The following is a 15,742-nucleotide window of genomic DNA, read 5'->3' as shown; positions in this document are numbered from 1 at the left end:
AATAAATAATCTTAGATACAATAAATATATAATTATAGATATTATATATATAAAATAATAAATATTAAATTAAATAATATAACTTTACGTTATTGTCTTAATATTACTCTTAATAATAAGTAGAATTTATCTTAACGAATTATAAGTTATGTCTTAAAATATAATTTATTATTTATAGAAAATTTCATTTAAAATAAATAGAATGTTAAACCAAAAGTCGTGATTACAGAAAAAGAGAAAAAAATGACATCAATACAAAAATAACATACAAATTTCAACCGGAGAATGATATATTATTTAAAAAAAATAAACTTAAAAATACACAATTGTTCACTTCAAAGTTTTTTTTGGTTATAATATTATTTTTGTATAAAGTATGTACATTTTTTTTTATTATTGACTTTTTACAGTATATCTTGTACACAAATAAAATTGAAAAGATTGAAAAAAAATTATGAACGGACAAAAATTACCTAAACATTGTATGTAAAATACCTTTTAACATTTTGTTACTTATAATTGAGCTGTAATATAGGACAATAATTTAAAGGTGAAAATAAAAAAACTAATTAAAATACTTTATGTTTTAGTTCTTTAAACAAATTTTATTACTTACTAAGACCAAAAATTAATTTTTAGATAAAATATGGAAAATAAACTTAAAATAATGCATTAATATTGACCATTGGTGTATAATTTTTGTCATTAGTGATAACAACTTTTCACAATTTGTAAAATACATGAAAAACTAATCAGACATTTTTTGCCATCTACTACTATTATTTGTTACGAAAAATTTAATAATACCTCAATTTTAATTTTAAATCAGATATAATTTAAATTTTAAAATATATATGTTAAAACGAATAAAATTTGATAGTCTAAATTAAAATTATTGAATTAAACTTAAAAAAAATTCATATTCATTTTAAATATAACTTTTCAATATGAATTGAGCATATGTTTGGTTTCAAAAAAAAATTTTCTTCCACTCAATTGTCTATTTCTTCAAATTTTATTTATACAATTTTTAAAATAACCTCAATCAAATGTAGTTTTGTATAAATATGCCAATTTAATAATTCATTAACTAAGGGACAACTATGATATTTTGAGAGTTATCTGAAATATTGATTTGGGTCTGAACGTAAGGTTTAATGTCTTTGTGAGACAGCCTCCGACTTATTCTTATGGCGAAGCACTGTCGTCCATATTTTTCGTGAGGAGGTAGGGGTGATACCTACAAAAAATTTCAATGCTTAAGTTAGCAAGGACTTTTTGCAAATTTTTATTAGGTTAGAACGTAAATATACCTGAGAGTATCAGTATATTTATAGTAGAGTCAATAACCACATTTTTTGGAGTAGTCCTACCTTTTTAGGTGGATGAATATTTCCTTCATTTTTGAGAGATATGTTAGGATCTATCTTTTAATGGAGATAGAGATAGTAGGAGAGATTCAGAGAGGCCATTACTTATTTGGATAAGTAAGACTGGTTCCTTATGCCGTGTCCGACCTCTTTAAAGAGGTTGGATATGTGGTAGAGATCACCATTTTCGAGTGAATCTTTTATTTTTATTGGGCATGACTTTATGTTTTGGGTCAGGGTATGAACATATGGTATCTTAGAGTTACAAGGGATATTTTCTTTTTGATCATTGATGATATTCTGTCTAATAATTCTATTATTTTTGTTCCTGTGTGAGTAGTCGGCTCCAAGGTATAGTTCATCCTGCTCAATACTTGAACTTGCTTTTTCTTGGACGGGATGAAGTGTACGTCCGTTTTTTTAAAAATAGTACCAGTGGACATTTATAAAGGTATTCCAATGTTCAAGTTAGGAAAAGTATAATATAATGGAAATGATATTCAGAGTGAATAGCATACTATCAAAATCATACATACATAATGTATAATAGATAAATAAATGCAAATTTCATATTCATGAGACCCATTCAATTTAATGATAGGCTCACCTAATTTTTTTTTTCCTAAAAAAATTAATTTAACTGTATTTTGTATAATTCAATTCTTATATTTTGTTTTTTGAAATATAGCATATTTTTTAATTTTTAATAAAAAGTCATCCTATTACATGTTCATTTGACAATGATCTTTTCCTTCAATTAACATGATTTTTTTTATTGAGATATACTAAAAAATTATCAAAATTTATTATTTTTAGTTATCAGTTAGTCATTAATATTTAAAAATATGAAATAAAATATATTATTAAATTATTAAACTAAAGAAATTAAATTAATGACTAAATAATAACTAAAAATAAATTCTGATAACTTTCTAATATTTTTTTTATCTTATTAAAATTATTTTCTTCAATTATTTAAAAAAAATATATGGCTAGGCCTATTTTTAAGAAAGATATCCGTAGAAAGCTAACAACGGCTAACAAATTTTCAGATCGGCTGAACATGAAAAATGGCTTCGCCAAGCTTTCGGGACATATGGACAGAGAAGATAATGTATAAGTTTAAATACTTGCCAACTACTTACCCGATCTGAAGCTTACGATGAGCTCTTAGTCTTCATGTACATTGAAAGCAAACTACTAAAATCTTGACCATTCACATTATTTATATTATATCTCAATGAGTAGAGATAAATGAAATATCATATTCCATTTCGTACATTGACATATGAGAACCGCTTCCAATATTATTATATATATAAATCATTATTGAGCTAATTATTTTAATGGTAGAGTCTTCTATTTATACATCTTTATTTTATATTTAATATATCTTTTATTTATTTTACCACAATTTGCTATTTTTTGTGATTTTGAATTCTTTGTTGCCATGGTATGATAGGATACAGCCCACACAGGTATTAATTAATATTTGGATGACTGAAGCAGTGAAGCAATTACTTGACCGGTTCGGTTCGGTTCTTGCAAACTTGTTCAAGCATGGCAGTCTGTCTCTCCCTCCAAATCCCACCTCAGCTTCGCCATCCTCCAACACCAAAACCACCTTCCAATTCTTCAACTTCAAACCACCACTCCCAAAGAAGCTGAAACATTTCAAGGACAAAGATGCGTTCCCATCCACGCTCCATCTACAAGGACATCAAACGATTCGCGCGCCAACACAAACTCAAACAAGCACTCACCATTCTCGATTACGTTCACCAACAGGGAATCCCTGTCAACGCCACCACTTTCTCCGCTCTCATCGCCGCCTGCAACACGCTAGACAAGTCCACGTCCATATCCGAATCAACGGCTTCGAAAACAACGACTTTTTGCGAACCAAGCTTGTCCACATGTACACCTCTTGCGGCGCTTTCGAAGAAGCCAAACAAATCTTTAACGATTTACCTTGTACCAGCGTGTACCCATGGAATGCCTTGTTAAGAGGGTCTGTGATTTCGGGTAAAAAGCACTACCTTGATGTGCTTAAAGCTTATACTGAGATGAGGGCTTTGGGTGTTGAGTTGAATGTGTATACTTTCACCACTGTCATCAAGAGTTTTGCCGGTGCGCCTGCGCTTTTCCAGGGGCTCAAGGCTCATGGATTGTTGATCAAGAATGGTTTGGTTGATAGTTCAATTATTAGGACAAGTTTGATTGATTTGTACTTCAAGTGTGGAAGGATCAATCTTGCATGCCGCGTGTTTGACGAAATTCCCAATAGCGATGTTTTGGTTTGGGGCGCAATGGTGGCGGGTTTTGTGCATAATAGGCGGCAGAGGGAGGCATTGGAGTATGTGAGGTGGATGGTGGAGGAAGGAGTGGAGGTGAATTCGGTTGTGGTGATGTCTGTTCTTCCTGCAATAGGGGAAGTTTCTGAGCAGCGATTGGGCAAAGAAGTTCATGCTTATGTGGTGAAGACGAAGGAGTACTATAGGCGAGTGCCTATTCAGTCTGCCTTGATTGATATGTATTGCAAGTGTGGGGATATGAGTTCGGCTAGGCGAGTTTTTTATAGCTCGGCGGAGAGGAATTTGGTTTGTTGGACGGCTTTAATGTCAGGTTATGCTTGGAATGGTAGGTTGGAGCAGGCACTAAGGTCGACTATCTGGATGCAGCAAGAAGGGTTCAGGCCTGATGTTGTGACAGTCGCAACTGTTCTTCCAGTATGTGCTCAGTTGAGGGCTTTGAAACAGGGGAAGCAGGTTCATGCTTATGCTTTGAAGCATTGGTTTTTGCCTAACGCATCCATATAACTAATTCTTTGATGGTAATGTACTCGAAGTGTGGTGTGATTGAATATTCCGAAAGACTATTTGATAGTATGGAGAAAAGGACAGTTATTTCATGGACAGCCATGATTGATTCATATGCAGAAAATGGGTATCATCATGAAGCACTTGATGTGATAAGGTCAATGCAATCATCAAAGCATAGGCCAGACTCAGTTGCAATAGCAAGGATGCTGAGTGTTTGTGGTGAGCTAAAACTTGTGAAGCATGGAAAAGAGATTCATGCACAGCTCCTGAAAAAGGATTTTGCAAAAGTCCCTTTTGTTTCTGCAGAACTTATCAATATGTATGGGACTTTTGGAGAGGTTAACAAGGCAAAGTTGGTTTTTCATGCTGTCCCTGTTAAAGGTTCAATGACATGGACTGCTCTTATTAGGGCCTATGGAAAAATGAACTGTATGAAGATGCAATTACTCTTTTCGATCGGATGACATCGAGAGGTTCTACTCCGACGCATTTCACTTTCGATGCCATGCTATCTATCTTCGACAGAGCTGGATTTGTTGATGATGCTTATAGGATATTCAAGTTAATGACTAAATATAAAATTGAACCATCTAAGGAACATTTTGATATAATGGTCCGACTTCTTACCCATGATGGTCAACTGGAGAAAGCTCAAAGACTTATAGAGATGAGTTCTGTTGTATAGAGAAGGCAACATCACAGTTTTTATTTACATATTGTTAACATTCTTGAATGTAGATTAACTAGAGAGATGTACTTATTTTTCAGAATCCATAAGTTGTAATTTATTTGAAAATTTTATACCATACTCATTGTAATAAATATATTTCAAAATTGTAATTTTTTTGTTTAATTCAAGATATAAATATAATTGCTTATCTAGTTTAGTTCATGTATTTAAGTTATATTTTATCTACCGGTATGTTCTGAGTTTAGAGGGGCATTTGGATTGTGAATGGAGTGAGTGACTAAGGAAGCTGCATGATATTTGTCCAAAAATGAATTATCAGGTTAGGCTGCCTGCATTATATCCTTTGGATGCAACCCTTTTTCAAACTCTACATTAATGCAGGATGGTTATGCACCGAGTTGCCTTTTAATCTTTTTTCTTACTGAGAAAATAATTCAAAACATTTTCAATAATAAAGCTTTGTTCCAACTGATAGATTAGTTCGAATCAAGTTTATGTTAAGAGCTATTAGTATTTGAGGAAGTATTTTCACAATAATAAATTATTAATAATAATAATAATCAGAAAAAAAATTATTGTTTAGAACATTTCATTTTATTTTTATGTTGTAAAACCAATGATATAAAAAAAGGAACTCATGTCACTCATATATGGAATTTAAGTTATCCTCAAATTACCTTTGTGAAGTGCTCGTATGGTTGTATTAATTCTTCCGAATTACTAATTAACAGCATACTTACCAAAAGATTCATCTTTTTCTCACCATTCTTTCACATCATTAAGAATAAAACATATATTGTCTTAAATTGAATATTCTACAATAATTTATGTGTAGAAGAAGCTTCCATCCCACACACACAAAAAAGGAATTGTTAGTGTATTCTAGAGCAGTGACTTTTGCATACAAAAACTGGTAAGTACAATAAAGTATGATATAACAAGATGTTCTTCTACAAAGTCAAAAATGGAGACTAATAATTTTTTATTATCTTCATCATTTTTTAATCTTTTGTTCAAAATTTTAAAAGAATGTCAAAACAAAGTTCTTTATATAACTTTTATGACTTCTGTATCTGGATGTCTATGCAGCCTGATAGAATGTTGCCTTATAACAGAAGATGATGAGGAACACAATTTTCTGCATAATGATGAAAAGAGAAAACAAGAACTTGACAAGTCAATGCAAAAACCTAATAAGAACTCTGGATACAACTTAACTAGAAAGCAGGTAAAGAAAAGGAATTTATGATTATAGTGATTATCTTCCTTTCTCATATCTTCTTTGTCTATGCAATATAACTTGTGTTAAATTTGAGTGCAGTGCCTTTAACTTGAAATACATTGAGTAACATTTTCAGTGGATCTTTCAAAATGAACAGACAAAAAAGGAATGTGATGTATCTTCTTCTTCCACCTCCCATGTGGTGGTAAACCTAAAAGACACAAGCCGGATTTCGGATTCCGGCCAAGGATTAACCAAAAAGGTTCAACAAACTGATTCTACAAGGAAAACATTCATGCAATTCTGTTCAGCAGAGATAATTTGTCCACCAGAACACCGAGCCGCATTGGCAGTGAAGTTGCTTGGAGTACAAGCAGCATTGCTATCTTGTTTAGGTAGTCCTTTCGAAAACCTTAAGCATTTCGCAAGCACAAGAAACAACTCAAAGGTACCACTGAGCTTGTTTCAAGCATCTGCGACAATATGGACCGGAATGTTCATAGTGAGCTTTGCATACACAGTGATGGTGGCTTGGTCTTTGGGATTTAGAGTGCCTATTATCTCAATCTTATGTCTCTCATTGCTGTATTCTTTGTCTGTGTTGGTGGCTGCAGCATCAGGGTTTAGTGTTATATGTAGCACATTTACAATTCATGGTACCTTGTTTACATGTTTAGGTGTTCTTGGTTTTGTTATGGTTCTTGTTAGTTTGGTAATGCTGGTCTCTTTTTATTCCTGGCTGTATAAAAAAGTAGAAGTAGCTGAGTAACTCTAATGCTATGCATCGCATTATGGTTTCTGAATATTTGTTAATGTACTTTTATTTTTTGTTTTCACCACATTGTAAGGAAGCTGTTCTGTATGCTAGATATAATACAGGGGCCAATTATCAGAAATAGATACCTTTGATTAATTGGGTGACCAAGTACTTAATTTAGACCCTTTATTTGTATGTTGTCATCATGTTCCCTTTTTTTTTCTTTCTAATTTTTGGCTTTAGCTTTTGTTTTTTTCGGCCTGAAATTCTGCATGACAGCCTAGTCCAGTGATATTGATTGTTATATTAATTAGATTAAGGTATTAAAAATAAAAAATTGTACTCAAAACCATTGTGCTATATATGAACTGGAACACCAAACTGAGAAATGCAAATCATAATCATATAATAAGGTCAACGGCTCATATATTCTGTTGGTTTGTTTATCATCTTAATCCTGCATTTATGTATGTCTTCCATTATTAACTATTGATTAGTTGCCAAATATGCAATTATGTTTAACTAATTGCAACAGTTATGTACCTAAAGTAAACATTTCTTTTTAGTTATGTACCTAAAGTCCTAGCGGATGGAGAAATACAGTCCATATAAGAATGATACTGAGATACAAGTACATGTATCTTTCAATTTTGCTACATGGGAAATTTTATCACTCAATCTTTCATATGCTCATTATGTAAGATATATTTTCCTAATTAATATTTTCCGTGCTAATTAATTTAAATATACTTAACGAAAGTCTCGGTTAAAATTAGGGTTATTTTAAAAAGTTTTTGTCGCTAATCCTCTACTTAAAGAACAGAATGGATGGTTAAGTTAGGCTGACTTTAGAAAAATTCACTTTCCTAGACTTATTATTTCGTAGTTTTCTTTTTTTATTTTGGCATTTGTCCCGTTGATTATTAAGAAAAAAGAAAGAAATACTTTTCATGTTCAAAGTGAAATTTGAATTTTAGGTGATTAAGTAGTTAAATCTTGTTGCTCAGAACTTTAAGATATTGCACTTTTTACCTAAGTTTGTAGATAAAAAGAAATGACTACTTGAACTAACCGTACATTAGTAAAGATGAGATTTTTCAAGTTTTTTTTTTCTTTTCTGTTCTAAAGAATTTTGAAGTTGAGTGAGAAAAGTTGCTACTTAAATAAAATTATCAAGTGGGACAAATTGAGAATAAGGTGAAAAACTTAGCAAGAGACTTTGCTATGCATTTCACGTGGGTTGATGTCATTATAACTCCCACAACTGCTACAATTATTGCAACCCGCCACACATACAAACAACCATACACTACTATTTTAATCAAAAACCAAACCCAATTTGGTTTATTAAACAAGATAAATTCTTCAATAATGATGTCTTCATACTTTTAGATAGATTAACAAATTTGACTGAACCATATATGATCTTACTACGGAAAAATCAATTACTATAGTTTCCGTATCACGTTCGTAGTTGACATCAAAGTTGGCAGCATTATATCAATTATTATGTAGTAACAAAAAATAGCATAACACAACGCAATAATTTCCAAATTTTCAAATATCTCTACAAATTTCATTTTCAATCAATCATCTTTCAATAATAATAGGGTACTTACATACACAATATAGTTTACAAAAGTTATTACCAGACCCACACACGTTTCACTCTCACTCGCTTGTCAACTCAGTAACTCCCTTCCGATTTGAACCCGGGGACGACTCGGTGGTCGCCGATAGTAGTAACTAATTCTCTCCCACCCTTGTTTGCCATCTCCACAGCATTCCCCGGAGCATCTTTAATTCCATTTTTTTTTTTTAACTTCTTTCAACTAATTTGATTCGAGTTGGGCCGCTCCAATTCAAAGGCCCACAATTCGTCTTTACATAATTGGGCAGGGGAGTTAAAAATAATAATATAATAACCTAATTCGCCTCCATGCTTAACTCGCTCTAAGCTCAAAGCTCCAGATACATCTCTACCCATGACTCGAACTCAAGACCAAAATTATATTTGAAAGAAAAAAAATATCTCCCAGACCTTATATAAGTAATTTGGTCATTGAAAAAGTGAAATTGTAACCCCCTAAAATAAATTTTACTTACAATGTCAATGTTCGAATCCTGAACTTGTTGTGGTACGGTCTATAATAATAGTAGTACTTTACCAAATTACTACTACTAGCTCCAAATTCCCGTGACCAAAAAAATAGGTAGCAGCCGAAGAAAGAACCAATGAATATCCGGTTCAGAACCAGTGTACCAAACCGGTTCGGTCCGGTCCGGTCCGTTCGGTTTAAAGATCTTACTACCAAATGGTCTTGTCAGTGAAGCCGTGGAGCAGCGGTCGAGATTCCTGCTTCCAGAAATCAAGGTTGTTCCTGATTCCGACGTGGCAGTGTCTCTGAGAGTCATCAAGGTTCAAGAATCGGTTCGAACCGGATCCAGACTCAGAGCGGGAAATGAACCGGATAACATCTTCAAAGAGTGCTTCGTCGCAGGGAATAGCCAAAGGACCGTGGTTGGCGAAGCCGTACTCTTCTTCCGCCTGAACTAGAAGCTTCTGGAACACAGGGTGGTTGAGGTGAGTAGCTCGCACAACGAATCTGGTGCAGTTGATGCCGACGCAGACCGCCACGTGTCCAGCGGGAACATCGGACGGCGGAGAAGAGCTTGAGCGGTTATTAGCAGCCGAGGACATGCGCGCCTTGATGCGCCAGCGACGCAGCATCTGACGAAGCCTCACAATGTGGCGAATCTTGCTGCATTTCGACGACATTTGAATTTGAATTTCAAGTGAATTTGAGTTTGGGAGTTGGGACTGTTGTTGTGGTATGAGAGAAAGAAATTAGAGAAGCGGGGATTTCAAGGCTGGGTGGGTGTTTGGGTTTATATAGGGACGGGGTTTTGAAAGTGGGCTTGCTTTTTGGAGATAATTACGAAAATGCTGTTCTGTGTCTGGTGTTGGTGTAAGTGAAGCATGTTCAAGGGTTGTGATTTGCTCAGCCTTCTCCATGCTGGATAATTCACTTGTGACTTTCCCAGTTTTCCCATCACTTTTTTATTTTTACTGTTCACCCCTTAAGTCCCTTGAACATAACCCACCTTTTTATTTTATTTTTTCTCCCTATAATTTATCCATTTTTTTAGTTTCCAGTTGCTGTGATGAGATAAGAAAAACAGAATAATTTCATAAAAGATTCTTAAATAATTTTATCATGATTAAAATATATATTTCTACTAACTTTATTCAAGATATGAGGCATATTTACCTATTTTTTTAATGTTATTTTACTAATTTGTTTTGATGAGTTATTACTTAAAAAAATAATAAATGAACGAAAAATTCAATTTGATCAAATCATTGTTTAGAATAGTATATATAGTTAGCGATCAATAACATAGACTGATTTGTTTTTTCTTTTTCTATATCTATTTGTTAGGCGATGCTAGAGAGCTAAATAGGTTAGACATGCACGCACCATTTAGAATTTTAGATTGAATGCAATATAAAGAGGTTAGTGACCTCTTTCCGGTATGTGACGATATTATTCTCCATGACTAATTAAGCCAAACTTAATATGATATTAAATCGATTGACCTACCGGGTAATTTTTTATTTTCTAGGTTTCTTGATACATATTCTTAAAGTATATTTTACTTTTTCAAATACTAGGCATTAATATATCCCTTTTATAATTTTTCCTTAGTTAGTAGTAATATATTAACATAACTATTACTTTAGACTCTTAATAAACATATTAATATTGAAGGCGAATTGGCGCTATCCGTACTCATGCATCGTTGTGGCTTGAAATTAAAATATAAAAAACTTAAAATTGAATAACTAACGAGGCCATCTTTAGGATAATCAAGCCGAAAATAAAATCCGTATTCATCTTATATTATATCGGTAATACTTAAGAAAAAAAATTTCAACTCAAACAACTCAAATTTATCTTATTTAGCATTTTATCCTTAGTATTATATATATATATAAACATTCAATAATATATTCCTATTTTCATTTAAAAAAGAGGAAGAAAAACACCAAGTCATCGTAGCCCCCTTTTCTTTTGGTTTTATGCCATGCGCATGCATAGTCAACAGTAAAATTTAATAGGCGAGACTTGAACGCAAGGGGAAATTAAAAGAGACAGGAAATAAATGATATAAAATTATCACATTCCTTTTCAACTCTATATTGGGTTGTATATATCGTTCGAGAAATGATATTTATATTACCTTTTATATATATTTTTAGGGTAAAAAACCATAATAAGCCAACTGGCTCAGAAAATTACGTAAATACGCCAAAGCAAAAATCGTTACAGCAATAAGCCAGATCGTATTTTTATATAATTCGAATCAGGTTGGTTCGAACTCCATTTATTAGTAAATCGAACCAGGTTGGTTCGAATTATGGTTTTTTTTTGTTAGTAATTCGAACCAGCCTGGTTCGAATTAGTAATGAAGGTAATTCGAACCAAGGTGGTTCGAATTATAGAGAGAGAATGTCTGCATGTAATTCGAACCAGGCTGGTTCGAATTACACCAATCATAGTTCGAACCAGGCCGGTTCGAACTATGTGTGAGACTGACTGTATATATATGGTTCCAAACGTGAGTTACTCTCATTAGAGGGAGAAGGATGGCTAGTGAGGAGAGTTTTGTTGTTTTGGTGCACCACAGAGGATCTGTTAATAGAAAAACTCGTTCCGGAGTAAAGTTCACAGATAAGAATCCTCTATGTATTGTCATAACATCTACGACGAGTTACGATGACCTTGTTAGCGCTGTACTAATGAAGCTTGGTCTGGAGGGTGCGAAGCGGGTAAAGAAGTTTTTCTATCGCATTCCAGTCACGGTGCTACAGAATACGGTGAAGTATGATTGCTTCACGATTAATAATGATGCGGACTTGCAAGTAATGTTTCTCTGTCGGCGGCAGTTTCCGGAGGTGAGGACACCGGAGTTGTTGGCCCGGCTGGTTGATGTTGTATCCAGCTCCGGCGGTTCGAACAGGAATATGAACACTATAGCGAATGCAGCAGGTTCTAGTTCCCGGCCTGCCGTTGCTTCCTCGTCCGTCCCTGTGTACGAACCAGTGGTCCAACATGTCGCCTCTCCATCTTTCGCTGTTGACCTCAATGCCACCGAAGGCGACGAGGTAGTGGAAAGGGAAAATTTGCCGAACGCTTTAGTGGGAGTTGCACCTGTTGGCGTAGGAGACGGTTTTTTGGACGATGAAGACGAGGATGACGTCGAGCCGGATATGATTGACGATGATAGCGCTGATGATATTGGAGCGACTGGGCCTGCATTGGAGGTAGGTGGTTCTAGCTCTGGCACACAGCAGTATCCACCACATTTTTCCTCATTGGACTTGGACGCCATGAGACATGAGGGGGTTTTAGGGCACGCTGTTGGATTCGGAGCTAGAGATGCGGAAGGGAGTACTGGTCTGACAGAGTTCCAGGTTGGTCAGCAATTCCAGGATAAAGATGAGGCCCTTTTAAGTGTGAAGACTTACAGCATCCGGCGAGGGGTACAGTACAAGGTGGTGGAGTCCGATCACCGCCGTATGTGGGCAAGTGTCCGAGTTTGGGAATGGGTGCACATGGTTGATTCGACTGAGTCTCCGGAAGCGCAAGGGCATCTGGGAGGTCAAACGGTACATGGACCTCACACTTGCCTGGCCACATCCATCTCTAGTGACCACAGGAGTTTGGATTATCATGTGATTTCGGCTTTCATTATGCCAATGGTTAGGCCGATGCATCCGTGACATCAAGGTGCTCCTGAACGCCACGGCAGCGCACTTTGGTTTTAGGCCGACTTACCGGAGGGTTTGGATGGCGAAGCAAATCTATTGCCCTCATATACGGTGACTGGGATGAGTCCTACAACGACCTGCCTAGGTGGGTCTTGGGTGTCCCAGCTGACGATGCCTGGGAGTGTTGTGTCCTGAAGACGAGCCGGTTCGAGTTGGAGGACGGTGGACGAATCTCAAGCGTACTTCCACAGACTTTTCTGGACTTTTCCGCCCGCATCGAGGCATCCGTCATTGCAAGCCGCTAATCAGCATTGACGGCACACATTTGTATGGGAAGTATGGGGGAACGTTGCTCATCGCGATTGCCACAATGGAACTCCAACATTCTACCTGTGGCATTCGCACTAGTAGAGGGTGAGAACGCGGAATCCTGGACATTCTTTCTCTCACACCTTCGACAGCACGTGACCCCGCAGCCCGGTCTGCTGGTTATATCGGCAGGCACAACGGCTCAAGGCTGCACTTGAGGCCCCTGACGGCGGTTGGCTACCGCCATCTGCGTACCGTGCATTCTGCATACGACACGTTGCGGCTAATTTTGCCCTAACCTCAAGGGCAAAGACGCTAGGAGGCTACTAGTGAACGCGGCGTATGCGAAGACCGAGGTTGAATTTGATTACTGTTTGATATCCTGCGATCTGAAGATCCGGCGATGTGTGAGTGGGCGAACCGGATTGATTACTCGTTGTGGACTCAGCATCGTGATGAGGGGCGGAGATTCGTCACATGACGACGAACATCTCCGAGTGTGTGAACTCTATCCTGAAGGGGGTCAGAAATCTCCCTGTAGCATCCCTGGTGAAGGCAACATATTGTAGGCTTGCGGACTGTTTGTTCGCAAGGGGAGAGAGGCTGAGGCCCAGATGGGAACAGGACAACAATTCAGTCAGCATTTGGTGAGTTATTGAGGCAACATGAAGACGGCCAGGTGCTTCACGGTGACGCTGTATGACCGGATAACTCCGAGTTCACTGTAGACTACTCCGACTGGTTCTTTCTCCTTGGGTACTTACAGAGTATCACTTGCCTCTCGGACATGTGACTGCGGGTACTTCCAGGCTCTTCATTTCCGTGTCAGCACGCACTTGCGGCTGTGCATACTCACGGGTCCCTGGACCTCTTACTTTCACAGCGTCTATCAGATTAGCTCGGTCTTCAATGTGTATCGATGGATTCACACCTCCCATCCCGGAGGGCTTCTGGCACCTTACGACGGGCCACAGTGATTCCAACCCTGCCATGAGGCTGCCAGAGAGGGTCGTCCAGATCCACTAGGATACGGACGAACATGGACGAGGCGGATCCGAATCGGCCAAAGAGGTGCGGCCTATGTCGCCAACCTGGACACACGCGACGTAGTTGCCACAGGTTGCAGGCTCGTCTCAGACAGGACACCATTAGTATGCATGTTGTTAGTGTTAGCATATCTACATTAGTGCGCAGCTTGCTAGTCTTAGAGTTATTAGATTATATCCCATGTTGTTAGTGTCAGTATTATTTACATTAGTGCACATGACTTTAGTTTGATTGTGCGAGTAGTAATGAATATGACTTTTTTTTATGTATTTTTTTCTTTAAAGTTCAATCAGTATGATCTGGTTTGTACTTTTTTTGTTATGTTATGTCTGTTTATCTATGTTTTTTTTTAATTTGTGTTTGGGACATTCATTTTGTATGATCAATGAATCTTGAAACAGTTTAGCGTTATTTCTCTTATTGAACTGTGTCCGGGTTGGCGACATAGGCCGCATCTCTTTGGCTGATTCGGATATGCTCGTCCATAGATACACAGTTTAGTCAGTCTCACACATAGTTCGAACCGGCCTGGTTCGAACTATGATTGGTGTAATTCGAACCAGCCTGGTTCGAATTACATGCAGACATTCTCTCTCTATAATTCGAACCACCTTGGTTCGAATTACCTTCATTACTAATTCGAACCAGGCTGGTTCGAATTACTAACAAAAAAAAACCATAATTCGAACCAACCTGGTTCGATTTACTAATAAATGGAGTTCGAACCAACCTGGTTCGAATTATATAAAAATACGATCTGGCTTATTGCTGTAACGATTTTTGCTTTGGCGTATTTACGTAATTTTCTGAGCCAGTTGGCTTATTATGGTTTTTTACCCTATTTTTTATAAGATGAATGTTATGGTGCTTAAAAGATGTTATTTATTTATTAAAAAAGGTTAAAAAATAATATTTAATTTGAAAGATATAACAATAAATAATTTTTAAAAAATAAAAACTTACTACAAAAGGTAAGTTAGTCAAAATTTAGGCACCAAGTCATAGGCACCATAGAATTGACTTTTTTATAATATAAAAGATAAACATTTTATTTTCTTTACTTCTTATCAATTATTTTAATATACTAAAAGTGATATATATATATATATATATAGAAAAATGATACATATAACATTTCTCATGTCATTTAGCAACTATGTTCTAAGACCTCATCAAAATATATATAAACACAAGAATTAATTAGGTGACCAATATTTTCCTAGTTGTATTTAATTTGTATTTGAGCTCATTTTCATTTTTTTTTTTCACGTGTTGACCCTTAATATTTTTCTATGCGTTAAATTGATGAGTAGTGTATATCATGATTATTATCATCTGGTTTGTTCCATCATTTAAATAAATGGAAAAAGAAAGGAAGATAAGACACAAAATGACTCTAATTAAATGGGTGGCTCAGCTCCAAAATATTAGCTGTTGTTCATAATGCCAAAAATTGCTGGATGTAGTTGAACTTCGTTGAAGCAAGAATGTAAGATGGGAGAATGAGTTTAAACAAAAAAAATTGATTGATTGTTGAATAATGGAAAGGTAGTATCCTAAAACGGTGGGTGCCTCTCAAAATCTTTGTGCACCTCAATCTTTTTCGTTACGTTACACCTCTCAGATAAAAGACCTATATCTAGTGAAAGGGACTCAACTTATGCATATACATTTACTTATTAAAATGGTTAATAATTTTATAATAATTCCGAGATAAGGAAATCTCAATCAGCTCCACTTGTTACTAA

At 35.9% G+C, this 15,742-nt stretch overlaps 3 protein-coding genes across 3 annotated transcripts; 2 read left to right on the top strand and 1 right to left on the bottom strand.

Moving 5' to 3' along the window:
- Positions 1-2,900: 2,900 nt before the first annotated feature.
- LOC130936522 (pentatricopeptide repeat-containing protein At1g71460, chloroplastic-like) lies at positions 2,901-4,936 on the top strand. The gene is given in 4 exon segments (XM_057866609.1): positions 2,901-3,213; positions 3,216-4,183; positions 4,186-4,606; positions 4,609-4,936. Coding segments are annotated over 4 exon segments (1,815 nt in total). The 5' UTR covers positions 2,901-3,056; the 3' UTR covers positions 4,878-4,936.
- A 3,497-nt stretch (positions 4,937-8,433) lies between these two features.
- Positions 8,434-9,708, bottom strand: LOC130933266 (indole-3-acetic acid-induced protein ARG7). Its single transcript, XM_057862828.1, has one exon. It carries the CDS (start codon positions 9,639-9,641, stop codon positions 9,171-9,173), a length of 471 nt encoding a protein of 156 aa, XP_057718811.1. The 5' UTR covers positions 9,642-9,708; the 3' UTR covers positions 8,434-9,170.
- Positions 9,709-11,513: 1,805 nt separating this feature from the next.
- LOC130933861 (uncharacterized) lies at positions 11,514-12,650 on the top strand. Its single transcript, XM_057863469.1, has one exon. The coding sequence runs from the start codon at positions 11,514-11,516 to the stop codon at positions 12,648-12,650; it is 1,137 nt and encodes a 378-aa protein (XP_057719452.1).
- Positions 12,651-15,742: the final 3,092 nt, after the last annotated feature.

This window comes from Arachis stenosperma, chromosome 6 (genome assembly GCF_014773155.1).
Source record: "Arachis stenosperma cultivar V10309 chromosome 6, arast.V10309.gnm1.PFL2, whole genome shotgun sequence".
In the NCBI taxonomy this organism is placed as follows: domain Eukaryota; kingdom Viridiplantae; phylum Streptophyta; class Magnoliopsida; order Fabales; family Fabaceae; genus Arachis; species Arachis stenosperma.
This window is presented reverse-complemented; position numbering and strand designations above follow the sequence as displayed.

Coding starts and splice junctions, on each gene's coding strand:
- LOC130933266 (XM_057862828.1), bottom strand. CDS start 9,641: ATGTCGTCGAAATGCAGCAAGATTCGCCACATTGTGAGGCTTCGTCAG.
- LOC130933861 (XM_057863469.1), top strand. CDS start 11,514: ATGGCTAGTGAGGAGAGTTTTGTTGTTTTGGTGCACCACAGAGGATCT.